Source organism: Bacillus rossius, chromosome 15 (genome assembly GCF_032445375.1).
Source record: "Bacillus rossius redtenbacheri isolate Brsri chromosome 15, Brsri_v3, whole genome shotgun sequence".
Lineage (NCBI taxonomy): Eukaryota > Metazoa > Arthropoda > Insecta > Phasmatodea > Bacillidae > Bacillus > Bacillus rossius.
The window spans coordinates 22,697,603-22,713,651 of NC_086342.1; the positions used below are offsets into that span (position 1 = coordinate 22,697,603).

General features: G+C 37.7%; 1 protein-coding gene across 1 annotated transcript in view; it reads left to right on the plus strand.

The window, feature by feature from the left end:
- Positions 1-15,075, plus strand: part of LOC134539652 (uncharacterized) — an 87,671-nt gene extending 72,596 nt beyond the window's left edge. The window contains exons 12-14 of the mRNA XM_063381839.1: positions 352-570; positions 9,183-9,274; positions 11,236-15,075. Coding sequence (XP_063237909.1) covers positions 352-570; positions 9,183-9,274; positions 11,236-11,376 — 452 coding nt within the window. The 3' untranslated portion in view covers positions 11,377-15,075. The remainder of the gene's footprint in view (positions 1-351; positions 571-9,182; positions 9,275-11,235) is intronic.
- Positions 15,076-16,049: the final 974 nt, after the last annotated feature.

The following is a 16,049-nucleotide window of genomic DNA, read 5'->3' on the forward strand; positions in this document are numbered from 1 at the left end:
TAGCGTAGCCTAACCAGCCTTTCATTTTAGTTACGATAACCTAACATGACCACCCCTCCCGGAAAAAAAAATTAAAAGCTATTATTTATTATACTGACAGAAACTAACGTAACCAAACCTTACCAAACACAACCTATCCTAACCTATCTTAACTTAACCTATCCTAACCTAACCTATACTATCTTTACCTAACCTATACTATCTTAACCTAACCAACCTAACCTAACCTAACCAACCTAACCTAACCAACCTAACCAAAATAACCTAACCAAGCTAACCTAGCCAAGCTAACTCAGCCTTTCACTCCGGTAACCTTGGGGAGTGTTGTGGTGGTGGTGCCTGGACATACAGGAGACAAGCACGTGACGGAGATCGCGACGATGGCGCTGGACCTGCTGGCCGCCTCGGTGCGCTTCAAGGTGCCGCACCGGCCCCAGGAGAGGCTGCAGATCCGCAGCGGCGCGCACACGGGCCCCGTCGTCGCCGGCATCGTCGGCACCAAGATGCCGCGCTACTGCCTCTTCGGCGACACCGTCAACACCGCCTCGCGCATGGAGTCCACCGGAGAAGGTTCGCTCCGTCCCCCGACACGTCCCGTTGCAACTCCACGTTCCGCGCGGTTAAACATGTACATATACTTACATAGTTCTTCCCAGCTGCTTCGCCACCTTCCCATGAGAAGTCAATTGGCGCGATGCCCTCTTTTGAATCTCATATCTTCCAACCCAACCCCTGCAGTTCCAAACTGAAACCTTATTCATGGATGTGGGTGCCGAGGTGGTGGGTTGCGGAGTTATAGTGGCACGCAAGGACAAGCCTTCCTTTTTTTGACGTGACGTCTAATAAATCGATGAACACCGGCTGCACGCACGAAAAACTGTGACGTTACTCTGTGTCCCGTTACGCTCATTGTCCCGTTATGCTGTGTCCCGTTATGCTGTGTCCCGTTACGTTCATTGTACGCTTGCGCCGCATCTATCATTTCATCAATGTTTTGTTATGACGTTGTCACGTTAAACTATCGTCCGTAAACCGACTTTACAGACAACCAATTTTTTTTACGAAATTCCTTCACTCACCGTCAAAGTACTCTCCATTAGATGCGATACACTTGTCAAGTCTTTTTTTCCCCCACTGTTTGAAGCACCTCTGGAACCTTTCAACTTCGTTATCCTCCAGTGCCCTTTGCGAAGCTGTTTTTTCCCGCCTCCACATCATCAAAACTCTTCCCTTTTAGATTTTTCTTCATTCTCGGGAACAGGAAAAAGGTCACACGGGGCTAGGTCTGGCGAATACGGAGGTTGGGGAACGACAAGACCGCCACTGAGAGGCTAAATAGCGGTCCACTCGCAAGGCCTTGTGTGCGGGGGCATTGTCGTGGTGAAGGAACCAGTCACTTGATCGCCAAAGTTCCGGGCGTTTCCTCCGCACGTCCTATCACAAACGTCTTAAAACTTACAAAATAAAAGTGCTGGTTAACTGTCTTGCCGGGGGGGAACTAATTCCTGGTACACAATTCCACGAACATCAAAAATGACAATGATCATTGTCTTAACATTCGACCTCACTTGTCTTGCTTTTTTTTTGGTCTGGGGGAGTTGGGAGTCTTCCACTCACTGGCTCGACGCTTGCTTGGTTTCTGGATCATACCCGTAACACCAACTCTCATCACCTGTAATGACTTTGGTCAAAAAGTTTGAATCATTTTCAGTCTCTTTTTTTTAAAGTTATACTTCTTTAGGCGCGTTATGAAAAACTGATGAGAGTGAAATTTTAAGATGCGCGCGCATCACTGTAACACAAAATTAACAGGTTGAAGCTGCCCTCTAAACCGCTCATTAAGTCTCGAAAAAAAGCTACCAACAAAATAGAAATGGAACCTTTATTAGTCGCGCATGTTGGCACGCTTCGTCGCCTCCGGTCACTGTTTTCATATTTATAATATTTATCCACATGTTTCTAGTTTCTAAATTCACAACACCGTGTTTTAGTTTCATACAAATGCGAATTATACATGTGCTAATAAATTATATTCAGTAGTGATTTAAATTGAATATTTTGATTAATATTATTTACTATTCGTAAACATTAGTAAAAAAGCTGTGCCTTTATACTTTTACAAGTGCTCCAATATAATTGAGGTTAACTATCCGTATGTATTATTTATTGATATAAATTAAAATATTATTATTTAATATAATTAATACTAAATATGGTAAATATTTACAATCGCGGTAGATGCCAAAAAAAATGGTAAAAATCTGAAAATACTTTTATTCTGTGCCCTTTCACTTCCTCTTTTCAAAACAACCGGCGGAGGTAAGAAATTCCAAATACTTTAGGAGATATCGAATTTTTTAATTTTCATCACAATACCTGCGTAGTATGCGGCGATGACCATTGTTTCTTGTCATAGATAATAAGGTTTCTTGTTTACGAGTATCATGTTTCTTATTGGACAATTTTGTCACGTGACTGTTCCGTGATTGGCCAGTATTCAAATGAACCAATATGTGATTATTTATTCCGTGATTGGTCAGTATTCAAATGAACCAATACGTGATTATTTATTCATTTATTGTTCAATACGATGTTTAATTAATCGGTAAACTTCTGCCGTGAACAACTACATCATTTCCTTATAGCATTGAATATATATAACTTATAGAAGTCGCGAGGGGATAGGATTTATTATTCCAATTTTCGGATCCAAAACTGAGGTAGTTGTTAGCTCCGCCGCTAGACAGCTCTTCTTTCCACAAGAGGGTACTCGTAGTTACCAGCTTCCACGCCAGAGCGCTGTAGCGTCGCTTTTTTCAAGGTCGTGCGCGTAATTCTCTGTTTCACTCTATCGAGAGGCGGTGCCTTTTGTTGAAATCCGAGCGCTTAGATACCGGCGGGCGCAACTGAATTGGAGGAGTACGGCCACCGAAAAAAAAAAAAAAAAAAAAGTGCGGTTAAAAGATGCCAACATCAAAAATTAAGTTTTAATAATAAGAAAACTACAGAAATTTCTTAAAGCGTATCAGATTGGAATGTACAGTATAGTGTACATTCCCACTGACATTCGTAGTTCAGAATTTATAAAATGTTGTGTTAACGGAGTGGCGCATTGAGTAAAATGGCAAAACATAATTTGGAATAATTCTTGACAACGTTGAATGATTTTGGTAGCTATGAAACAACTATGGCTGCGATGACTGTTCAAACGCGTGCACGTGTTGTTATTAGTAACAGAAACTAATGGTATGATGTCATACTTTGTGGCTATGCAGTTTATAATTTTTTTAACATAAGATGAAGCATTTTTACATAATGTTTTGGTTGTTTCGTTATTCAAAATAAATAATCTTAAACGTTATATGGTTAATATTCCCATTAGCGAATGACCACAAAAAAAATCAATTTTGCCAACATAGATCTGAAAAGTTAACGATTTACTATGTTAAGTTTGCTTATAAATAACGCACATTTCCCGGATCTCCAAAGAAAATAAGAGTGTTTGTTATAGCATTGAGTTCCCACTCTTTATATTCCTTGCTTTGAGGTTAGATACACAAGTTAAGCCCGGGCTACATTCGCAATAGCAAGCAAACAGCACAGACGCACAGAAGTTCAACATACACTATTAGATATGAGCTGCCACATTGGCAAATAGCACGCGCACAGAAAAATAGCACAGGATCGGCGCACAGAAAGTTCATCAACTTTTAACTTTTAGGTTATTTTCTGTGCGCGACCATGGTGGTAGCCAATCAGCAAACAGTTTAAGTACTACTCGAGTGGGCTTATAAAAGAACAATTGTCACGAAAGTATTGGTGCTCTTGACTTGAGTAGTTTGTTATTGTTTTCAAACACGCGATAACATAAAAATGGAAGGCACATTTGATAGCTTTTTGATAGCTGTAATAGAAAGTAAAAATATTTTGTATGACAGGGGATCCGCAGGATACAAAAATGAAGAAGCTAAATTAAATGCTTGGAAGTCTGTGTCTGAATGTGTTAAAGAAGCCGGATTTGAAATAAACAGTGATATATATAATTTTGAATGCTCATTGTGTTTTGTACGTAAACTTTGAAATATTTAAAATATTTCTGGGTTTAACGAAAACCGTACCACAATAACAACACACGAATCTAAACAAACGTCACGTATGCCAACTTCAGTGACCAAAATTGTGAACGGGAGTTTTACATTTAAAAAACTTTTTTGAATGCTTCCGGTATTATTTTGTGTTGTGTTGTGCGTGAATGTAGCATCAAGCTCTGTGCTATCTCTGTGCGTGTGTGCTATCTGTGTGCTGTTTGCGTGCTATTGCGAATGTATCCCGGCCTTTATGCTCGTAAAAACGATGCGCAAGTATTTTGAATACAAATATATTTTCTTTTAATAACCGAAAGGTAAATATTATTTCCATGAAATATAATACAATTCTTTAAACAGACAACATACAAGAGCTATTTTTTGTTTTGTTTATTATTCCATCTGGCGTGATAAATATTATATTTTAAAAACTGTTTGTGGATTTTTAATATAAAATAAATATTTATTTATGACATCAATTTAAGTTGTTCAAAAAATTCACTTTGGTATGAATTAAACCAAATTCATGTTATCCAGGGCACAAAATTAGAAACTACCAAAAAAGATTATTTACATTGCTGTTTTGTGTAAATCTGTGCACGGACTTAGTAAGTGACATATTTATAATTCCTCATTTTAGCAACCCATTTTAACACAAGAGAAAAATGATTTTATATTAAAAAATTATTATTTTAAACCATTAATTAGCAGGAAACATGTATGAATAATCTATTTAAATTTGCATTTGAACAGTGAATATTATTTTGCAATAATAAATATTTTTATCATCGTATATTACTGATGAAAAGTTTGTATTTCCATCTAATCAGAAGTATTATGACACAGTTAATTAAATTGCTTTACAAGTTTTTATTCACATGAAAATCATTAAAAATTGGTTGGAAAGTTATATAAATATACAAAAACAAATCATTATACATACAATTTTATTATCTTAGTGGATTTAAATTAATGGTGTCCCAGTGACTACTGCGAAGAAAAAAGTCTTGCGAAAGGTTTCCTCGTAATTGAAATTCCTCAAAAAAATCTATCTCTCATTTTTGGTGACATTTCTGACAAGTGGTACAATGAAATTTGAGACTGGCAAATGAATGTTGTGAAGCAATAAACAAAATATCACATTCGTGAACTACAAATGCATAATTGTTTTTATTTTATAATAAAAGTGTATCTAATTACCCGTGGCTTTGCTCACGTAATTTCCGGGTATTGCTGATATTCTACCATTTTAAGAAAATATGTATTACATTTCAAAGATTTTTGAAGAATTATACATAAAGAACTGTCAAGTATAGAACATATTTAATAAATAAAAATATTTTTATGACTTATTTTTAATTGGTTTAGCGTAAGTCTATTTTAACTTTTATTTAAAATTAAGTACCTACCTTATTTTCTATCTCCCGGTTTAGTGACTTTGAGAATATATTTTTCCTTGATGAAATCTTAACTCTTTTCCATCTGACGAAGAAGCCAATTAAAAAATAAACTAAGACTCGCGCACTTATTGTATGTTAAGACTGCCATCGTTTTAAATTACTGTAATTTTTTTAGTTATAGTCATGTTTAGTATAATAACATAATATGCCTTATTACGCATACATTTCAGTATTCATGAAACCAGTGCATTTTTATTTGAAATGTAGAGCAGTTACCAAATTTCTTATCTCGCATATTGATCTTTTGGTATGGCTAGTATTACTTAAACTAAATTTTTGAATTTTCACTGATGCACTGTTTTCCCTTTTCTATGCGATTTAGAAAATATAGCAATATACGTAAACCAATTAAACCAAAATCATCCTGAATTTTTATTACCGAAAAAAGTTAATTACAAAAAATTTTAATGTGCGTATTTTAATATTGAATTTATATATATCTTGCCAATACTGATTTAGTGGGTTACATTTTTTTATTTTTAAAAATAATATCTACCCCTTTTACTACTTAATAGATAACGTTGAATAAGAGAAGGTTGTTTAAGGTATGTTGATTTTCCTTGCCAATATCTAAAAGTAAATTTGTACAAACGCGAAATATAGTTTAAATAAGTATTTTACTTTTAAAATAAAACCATATTTTGAACGTAACACTGACTATTGGCCCAATACAAAGTTTTAATAGCTAATTTTCACTTCACTCGGGTACAGAATCCCATCATTCAGTGATTTCCGTGGCTAGCTTCTTTTGGGATTTCATCATTCTCAAACGACGGTAAGGGAAGCTCCTCTTCAAGGTCGCCTAACGATGTTGATAAGACCTGCCGGGTAATTTGAATCGTTGGTCTGGGATTTTCGAGGGGGGGGGGGTGAAGGATGATGTCACGACTGGGCTGGTTAACCTAGTTCTGCCAAATACCGCCAGGGGCGTATACAGCCGATACCCTGCGATGAAAGCGATCGCAGCGGCGGAGCTTGGAACTACAACAATTCTTCTAAGAAACCGGACAGAAAATTTAACCTGGGCTCGCGACTTCTATACATTATATATATTCAATGCTTATAGTGACAAAGGAAATGTACCCGCCTCCAACTTAAGTGAGTTTTTAACGTTTCTAATTTTAAAGTATTATTTCTTTTTTTGGATATTGTTGCGCAAGTAATAAGTAAAAAAAAAATTACGTGAGTTGTTGATGTTCATCATTTGTCCGGGTTTTGTTAGGTCAGGTCAGTTACATTATAAATAATTTAAAACTAAAGAACCATTAAATTAAATTCACATTATTTTTAATGTTCGCTTAGTTTGAAAGTATTTATAATGTAACTGACCTGACCTAATCGACCATTTTATTTATTACGCATTCACTAACACACGTCAAAATAAAAAATGGCGACGTTCGAAGGGTTAAACGGGCGTTGTATTGCTAAATTAAAAAATTCTATATCTCCTAAAGTATTTGGAATTTCTTATCTCCGCCGGTTGATTTGAAAATAAGAAGTGAAAGAGCATAGAATAAAAGTATTTTCGGATTTTTAGCATTTTTTTTTTTTGGCATCTACCGTGACTCTACATATCATGAAATTAAAAAATTCGATATCTCCTAAAGTATTTGGAATTTCTTATCTCCGCCGGTTGATTTGAAAAGAGGAAGTGAAAGAGCATAGAATAAAAGTATTTTCGGATTTTTAGCATTTTTTTTGGCATCTACCGCGATTGTAAATATTTACCCTAAATATTATTCAATATTATTAATGTTAAATATTTATTATTGGTTATTTAATATTTACAAAATAAATGAATAAATTTAATAAAACATTTAATAAAAAAGTTGTGTTAAAAATTAAAATTTAACATCAAATTAAAATATTAATTTTTAATATTTATTATTAAATTGAATAAATAATAAATATATGTATATATATAAATAAACAAATATGATGAAAACTTGTTGATAAAAATGAAAAGTGAATATTAAATTAAGAAAATAATAATAAATATTTAAAAAATGAATAAACTTAAATTAAATTTTTGAATTCATTATTAAATTTATTTTCTTTTAAAAAATTAAATAATCAATAATAAATATTTAAAATTAAGAATATTATAATATTAAGTACAAATTATGACATATATATTTATAATTCTCTAAATTTTTTTTATTAAATTTTTCAAATTTAAACTGAACTTTATTGACTATGTTGACTTTCTTTTTCCAGCTTTTACAAAACTTTTACAAAATATTTCTTTGGAAACGAGTTGCCAAGAATTAGTTAGTAATAGTACAAGAAATATATTGTAATTTTGTAAAAAAAAGCATGGCAACGGTTATTTTTGCATATATTAAATACGTTTTTTTCGCGATAATAATGAGTATCACTTACGAAAATTGGCACATAGTTCTATGATTTAATTGATGTTTCAGTCAAGCATAAAACTTTTTTTAAACTATGAAAGATATAAACGCGTATTCAATCATTGGACTTCATTTTGTTTTATTATGCTTATTAATGTGCGCAATTAGTACCGGAAAGCTATTCAGGGAACTGTTTACAAATAACTGAAACTAATGAAGGTACTGGGACAACATAAATCATAAATGCCCGTGTGAGAATCCGAACCCAGTATTACCGCGAACATTTATTTTTTTGTGGTGATATATTTGTTTTCGTTTAAATGCACAAATTAGCAAGACAATTTATGTTGCAGTTACAAAAAAAAATACAGTTATCAGCGATCGTCTTGCCGCAGGGTTTCCTACTTCGTGAACACTCGTCAGTTTGAATTACTATCGCTGTATCGCTCACCAATCTGGTGGCTTTGTGCTGCATTTAAAGTGTCTAACTGAAGTGTCGATCTAAAGATGTAATTCTCTGGCGGTATGATTAAAGGTATCACATTGTTGTGCCTAACACGCCAGCCTCTTGATTTACTGAACTCTGTAAACCATGTAGTAAGTTTGACCACTGAAATCTGTAGTCTACACTTACCTGAAGAGTGCAATACTCACGACTATGCGTGGGAATGTGGTTTTACAACCCAGATTTCTGCACCTATACCGTGAGGCTGCTCAAGGTTCAGAAATGTTAAGCATCCATGTTTCGATCTTCTTGGATCTCTTCAGGTAAGTGTAGACTACAGATTTCAGTAGTCAAACTTACTACATGGTTTACAGACAGGGCCGGCGTGTCCATACAGGCGAACTAGGCAACCGCCCAGGGCGCCAAGTAGCTGGGGGCGGCGCAGCACGACACACAACAGCTGATACATTATGTTTAACGATTATTGAAACTAGATGAAAATGGATTTTTGTAACAGTTTGGAATAATTCTTATATTGATATAAGTAATTATTTAAAGTCCACGGTGACCGGTTTATGATTTGTAATAAGTAAAAAAGTAAAAAAAAAACACAAGCCTGCTTACATTTGATTGTTGACAAAATCTTAGGCTTACGTGATGTATTTCGAGGCAAGGAAAATTTTTTGGGGGTGTCGGGCCGTGGAGGGAGGTTTTTCGCCTAGGGCGCCAATTTACCTTGCACCGGCCCTGCTTACAGATTTCAGTAAATCAAGAGGCTGGCGCGTTAGGCACAACAATGTAATACCTGAAGTGTCGATGTTGACGCTTCTGTTCTCAGCGTTGAAGATCCACATCAGCTCGGAAGTGAAGCAAGCCTTGGACGTCGCGGGCGGCTTCCGAACTGAGCACAGGGGGTTCGTGGAAGTCAAGGTAATGCCGTGATGACGAAACACATTACCTTGCTTTGTGCTTGTGTCTGCTGCTTCCATCAATCTAAATGTAACCACTCAAATCTTATGCCAGCTTGAAAATTTTCCGAGGAGCGATTCAAGCTAGAGTGATATATTATTTATTTTGAAGTGGCAAAATCGACATATTCGTAGAGATTGAATAGGATTGTTAAAAGTGTTTCTCTATTAATTCCTCAAATGTAATGTTGTATTTATCTACTGCCCACTTCGAACATATCAGCACATTCATTTAGCAAAAATGTCGCAGACAAAATATTAAAATAATAATAAAACATTATGTTAAAATTATATAACTAAGCAACATGTATCATTATTAGGCAACGTCGATGACTGTGTGCCTTATAGAGTGTCCCAGAACTTAACTTCAAGTTAAGTACAGTTGATAGACCAATTAGTTATGGTTCTGAATCCCATTATTTATGGGTAATATTTTTTTAAGTTTTTAAATACCATCCCTGCACCAAATTAGTTGTTGCTGTGACTACAACCTTTTGTTTGGCAATCATGAATAACCCTACTTTTGATAACAATTGAAAATAAAATCAAGTATGGTATGCTTGGGGGAGGGGGGGGGGGGAATTTTGCACGATTTATGTGGCAAAAATTTCTAATCAGGTAACTTTGACTACTCATTCTGTAAAAAAAAAAAATAATAAGATGCTAACTTAACAAGTATTTGCTTAAAAATAAAAATGTTTGTAAATAACTTTGTTCTAAGTTAAACATAGCAAATTGTTTGCAGTATGAGTAGTCAAAGTTACCCGATTAAGCATTTTTGCCGTATGTCTTGCAAAAAATTTTTTTTGCCCAAAGCATTGAATTTTTTTATTTTGAATTGTTATCAATAGTATTATTATTCATGATTGCGTAACAAAAGTTTGTAATCACAGTAACGAATAATTTAATGCAGAGAGAGGATTTTAAACTTAACAAAAAATGCCCCCAACTCAAAAATTACGACAATTCTTATAAGTATTTATTTTATTCATAACTTTGATTTATATGGCTTATCAATAGTTCTCGACTTGAAGTTGAGTTATGGAACATTCTGTATAAAACTAGATAGCCAATGGTCTATTTTTGGTCTATTTCGACATTGACACTGCTAGTGAATAGATTTGTTTTGATTTTTTTTTCAAAACAACTGTCAATTTCTAATTAACGTAGTGTTCCAAAACTTACTGTGATAATACTGACGTGAGCTTGTACAACATCCATGGGGGCTTTTGGCGAAGCGTGGCTTTCCGTTTGTTTCAGTTTAATGCATATATGCATAGCTTCAAAATAAAATATGTATATTTTTAAGCAACATTAGCAGAGCAAGTTGTTTGAATCAGAAGTTAAGAGCGCTTAATATACAAATAATTAAAAAATATATTGAACCAAAAAAATGGTGATTTAGTGACTCGGTGTGTTAATTTACAACATGTGTTCTTTCCAGAAGTATCATATTCAAATTTGGTTAAATCGTGAATTTGTTTAGGCTTTCGGTATTCAAGTGTGTAATAAAATGAGCTGAAATCATTTTACCTAGATATAGCGATGCATATCATGTACATCACATAGAGTAGTTTTGACAAGGTGATTCGTGTTTTTTTTTTTTTTTTTTTTTACACATTTGAACAGTGAGGTGGTAAATGGGCTGCATAACACCCAGTCCTCAATACTGGAAGTAAATTTTCCAAATAAATAATAACTGATCCTAACCATCGACACCAGTGTGGCACAAATGTGAGAGTCATTCAAATAGCAAAGAATAAAAACTGGTGTGTTCTCCACCAGAAGCGTCATATTTATATTTTGCTAAGTCGTGAAATTATTCAGGCTTTCAATGTTCAAGCGTGTAGTAAAACGAGCTGGAAATGTATTTTACCTAGACATAGAGATGCATATCAAGTGGGATCTGGACGGTGCCTGCAGGGCAAAGGCGTGCTGGACACGTACTGGCTGGCGTGCAAGGAGGGGGGCATCAGCCGGCCCGCGGACCTGGGCTACCTCGCCGACATGGAGGACGACCAGCCCGTCTTCATGCGGCGCCTGCGGGACGAGCGGTACAAGTGACACGAGCCCTTCGCCCGCAGGGACGTGGGCCTTCCACCCGGCCCAGGAGCGGCCCCGGGACGAGGAGTCCATCACGCGTTCACCCGGCCCGGCGGACCGCTCCGACGCCACGGGTCGGCACTGACGCGTGGTCTCCGGAGGTCACCGAGGAACACACCGAGCCATATTCAATGTGACCTTCATGACACGGTGTCACCCGCAGGGACGTGGGCCTCCGACCCGGCCCAGGAGCGGCCCCGGGACGAGGAGTCCATCACGCGTTCCCCCGGCCCGGCGGACCGCTCCGACGCCACGGGTCGGCACTGACGCGCGGTCTCCGGGGATCAGCAAGGAACACACCGAGCCATATTCAATGTGACCTTCAAGACACGGTGTCACCCGCAGGGACGTGGGCCTCCGACCCGGCCCAGGAGCGGCCCCGGGACGAGGAGTCCATCACGCGTTCCCCCGGCCCGGCGGACCGCTCCGACGCCACGGGTCGGCACTGACGCGCGGTCTCCGGGGATCAGCGAGGAACACACCGAGCCATATTCAATGTGACCTTCAAGACACGGTGTCACCCGCAGGGATCCATACTCCTGTGGCTTAGCTTCGCGCTTTGTCGTCGTGAGCCAACCAATGATCTACGGCCTCCGGGAAATAATACTCTGGGATGATCAGCACACATGACAGTTTGTCAGTCGCCCGCAAAGATAAATACTCATGGATCATTAATGATAAACGGCCGCCAGAAATAGACGATGAACCTCTCGACTCACGTTCGAATGGCGATTACAGGAAGATCAGTACAAGTGGCAAATTGTCGCGGTCGCCAGCAGGGATGATTCCTCATTGGGGCCCAGCAGAGAAGTCTGTTGTAATGGGTCGTCAATGATGTATGGCCTCCATAAATAGACGATGATCCTCTCAACTCACCTTCGAACAGTGACTACAGGATCATCAGTACAAGTGACGTTTGTAAGTCGCCTGCAGGATACGTTCTCCTCCGGCAAAGCAGAGCATCACAGCCGGCATCGATGTACTGCCTCAAAAGATTAACTATGAACACATAATCACTTCTTCAACAGTGGCTTTGGCATGAGCCCCTCAAGACATAACAGTCAGCCACCCGCAGGGATACTATGTCATCCGGCCAAGCAAAGCACTCTGCCATCACAGCCGGCATCGATATGTGGCCTCCAGAGATTAACGATACAAACATAATCCCATCTACAACCAGTGGCTGTGTTATAAAACCTTCAAGACACAAGGATCTTCCACCCTTGGGGATACATCCTCCTCTGGCACAGCAGAGCGCTGTGATATATGGCCTCCAGAGATTAATAATGAACATTTCATCCCATCTTCTAGTGGCGGCTGTGATATGAGCCTTTTAAGATATAAGGGTTGTCACCCGTAGTGGCACTCCCAGCAGATAACTCTGCCGTGTTGGGCTGCCAAACACCTACTACCTCCGTAAATGGACGAACACCACGTCATCTGAATAACCAGTGACTATGGTAGGAGTCCTATAAGTGACAAGGATTTCAGTCACTCAAAGTGATAAATTCTTATCGGTTCCAGAAGATTATATTTTCTTTATTGATCATCAATGAAATAGGCCTCCATAAATGGACGATGGCCCTCTACACTCATCTTTAAACAGTGACTACAGGACAAGTAGTGCAAATGACAAGGGTAGTTCGCTTGTATGAATACATTCTCCACTGGATGCTCTGCCATCACGGGCTGGCATTGACCGACGGCCTCTAGAAATTGACGATGAAAGCATAATCCCATTATTAAGTGGTGGCTATCGGACGAGCAGAAAGAGTGACGAGGGTCAGTCACCCGCATGGATACATCCTCCTATTGCACAGCAGAGTGCTCTGTCATCATGGGCTGGTATTGTCAAGAGGCCTCCAAACATTACCATGAACACACTATATTCTAGTGGTAGCTATGGTATGAGGCCTTCAAGAAACAAGGGCAGACTCCCTCGGGGATAATTCCTCCTCCATCCTAACAGAGCAAGCTATCATTACATCCTCCTCCGGTCCAGCAGAGTGTTCCATCACAGGTTGGCATTGACAGATGACCTTCAGAAATTAAAGATGAAGAAGACATAATTTCACCTCCGAGCAGCGACTACAGTACGATAAGAAGATTTCACAAGGGTAGGTACCCACATGGATAATCCTCATCGGGCTCAGGAAAGTGCTCTATCGGCATGTATCAGTGATATACCACCTCCAGAAATTGACGATAATCTTTCAAACTCATCTTCGAATGGCGAATACAGGGCGAGCACTACAAGTAACAAGGGTGAGTGTCAACCACCGGAATATCATCCTGCAACATGTACTAGCATTGATATACGACCTCCAGAGATTAAAGATGAACATGAAATCCCAACTTTTAGTGGCTGCTGTGTTAAGAGCTCTACAAGTGACAGAAGTAGGTCATCCTAATGGATACATCCTAATCCAGCCTAGCAGAGTACTCTGTCATCACGGGTCTGCAATGCAGCCATCAGAAGCAGAAGATGGCCACACCAAGCCATATCATCTTCTAGCAGTAGCTGTGGGATGAGCAATCCAAGAAACAAGAGCTATTTGTCCACAATAACGCCCATCACTCCTGCACAGATCTATTTACTCAAGAAAAATGACTTGCAAACATGGCTGACGACCGCATAGCAGCTTCAGGGTAGCCAAATGAAGCCTCGCTTGCGACTCTACTGTAATAACACTGCCTCTCAGTTCAGCAAAACCCACGCATTCCATGCCAGAGTGAAGCACAGACAGCAAACGTTGACGACGACACTTAGATTTTTTAATCGAACGACGGGGCGAGTGGTGTAAATTAAAAATACAACTTGTTCGCCAGGAGTATTATTTCTTCCATCTAATAAAATGCCATAATATGTTAAACCAAATGGCAGGGTGATACATGGGTGGCAAACATTAATAACGAACTTTTCATATCCAAGTGACACCAGCTGTTTACCACAAATGTCACTTATCCAAGCCCAGCAGGTTCACTGAGGTTTTTTTTTTTGTGTGTCACTGTCTATTGTGGATTTAAAATTGGTGACAATTTACGAAGAATCTCTTATGTTCCCTCATAATCGGTTTTATATGCTATAAATATACTTACGACGCTTGATTGGAAAGCATTGCCTCCGAGGCTATAAATTTTTTCCAGGCTAGTCATTCGTTGGCGCAAGTGCGTGGAAAGGTATGGTAACTATGTCAAAAAGTGAATAGTGCTTTACATATAGATCATGTGTAGCTTTCAGGTACCTACATTAAAGATATTGTGAAGGTCGGGAAATAAGTAAAAAAAGTTATAACAATGAGGCATTACTTTTCAATCCACCCTCGCATACTATAACGAGTTTTCTGCTGTAGTATTTACCTTCTGCACTTGGTAGATAACACAAACTCAACACCCGACTGGTTTTATTGAAATAAAATTTAAAACAAACTCCTACCTGATACCAAAAATTCCCGCACATGAACCCAAGCCGAGTGTTAAAAAAAAATGTTAAAAAGCACATTCTTAACAATGCAGAGCAAATACATTACGATGTCGAAGTGGGCATTTAATTGAATCAATAACAATTGTGTTAATCATAATAACTCTGTTTTATTTAACGTAATATTTACCAATGGCTTGATTTTCATGCAAACATGGATTAAAATATAAAGTATAAAATATTTCATTGTAACCCGCAAACCTTTGTTACTACAATAACCGCAAAAAAAAGGTAGGTATAACACTAAAATATATAAAAAAAAGTTTATATAAAAATTAATTTTTGATTTTTATAAAAAAATATTATATTACGTAACAATATTTGTATAAACATATTATAAAGTTATTATTTCTAAACTGCCTGAAGTTGCTAAAAGATATCAAAAATATGGATGCATTTATATTCAAAGATATAATTAATAGAAATAAATATATTAAAAAACAATTTAAATTTACTATAAAATATCCGTGTAACAAGTCCTATACAAAGAGCTGTGGGAGTGCGCAATTATTTCATGTTTAAATAAAAAGTTTCTTCGAAACAAAGTTTATGTTCTCCCAATCAGGTGCACGCAAATAGATAACGGAGATTCGGCCCCACCACAAGGTCACATAGCATAAATTCAGTTTATCCAAACCATCACCATTTACAATCAGATCAGTTGTACTCACCATTGCTCTCGTAGCTTATCTCAAAACAAGGCATTTAAAATTTATTGGTGCCTTTCAATAAATATGCCCTGGCCTGTCCCCCGGAAGCCGAACAAAAGTGCTCGAGGCTCAACGTGTCAAATTCAAAGTCTCGTGAAAAGTTCTGCACCGCGCCCGTGCATGGTCTGTACACTCCAACAGTCGCGGGCAGGGCCGTATTTAGGGGAGGGCAACCGGGGCGAAAGCCCCGGGGCCTCCACAAACGGAGGGCCCCCACATTAGAGACTTCGGAAAAAAAAAATCTTTCAAATTTCGACAAGTAAACACTAGTAAAATCTTTTCCTTTGATATTCTTTTTTCTCTGTTTTAACTTTACCTACAGTACTTTGTACATGCATGATTATATTATTGTTAAATATTAACAGAAATATTCATTAACACTAAAATTTAATTTCATACAATTCTTGTCTCCGATTATATTTATGAATGTTTTTTTAAATACT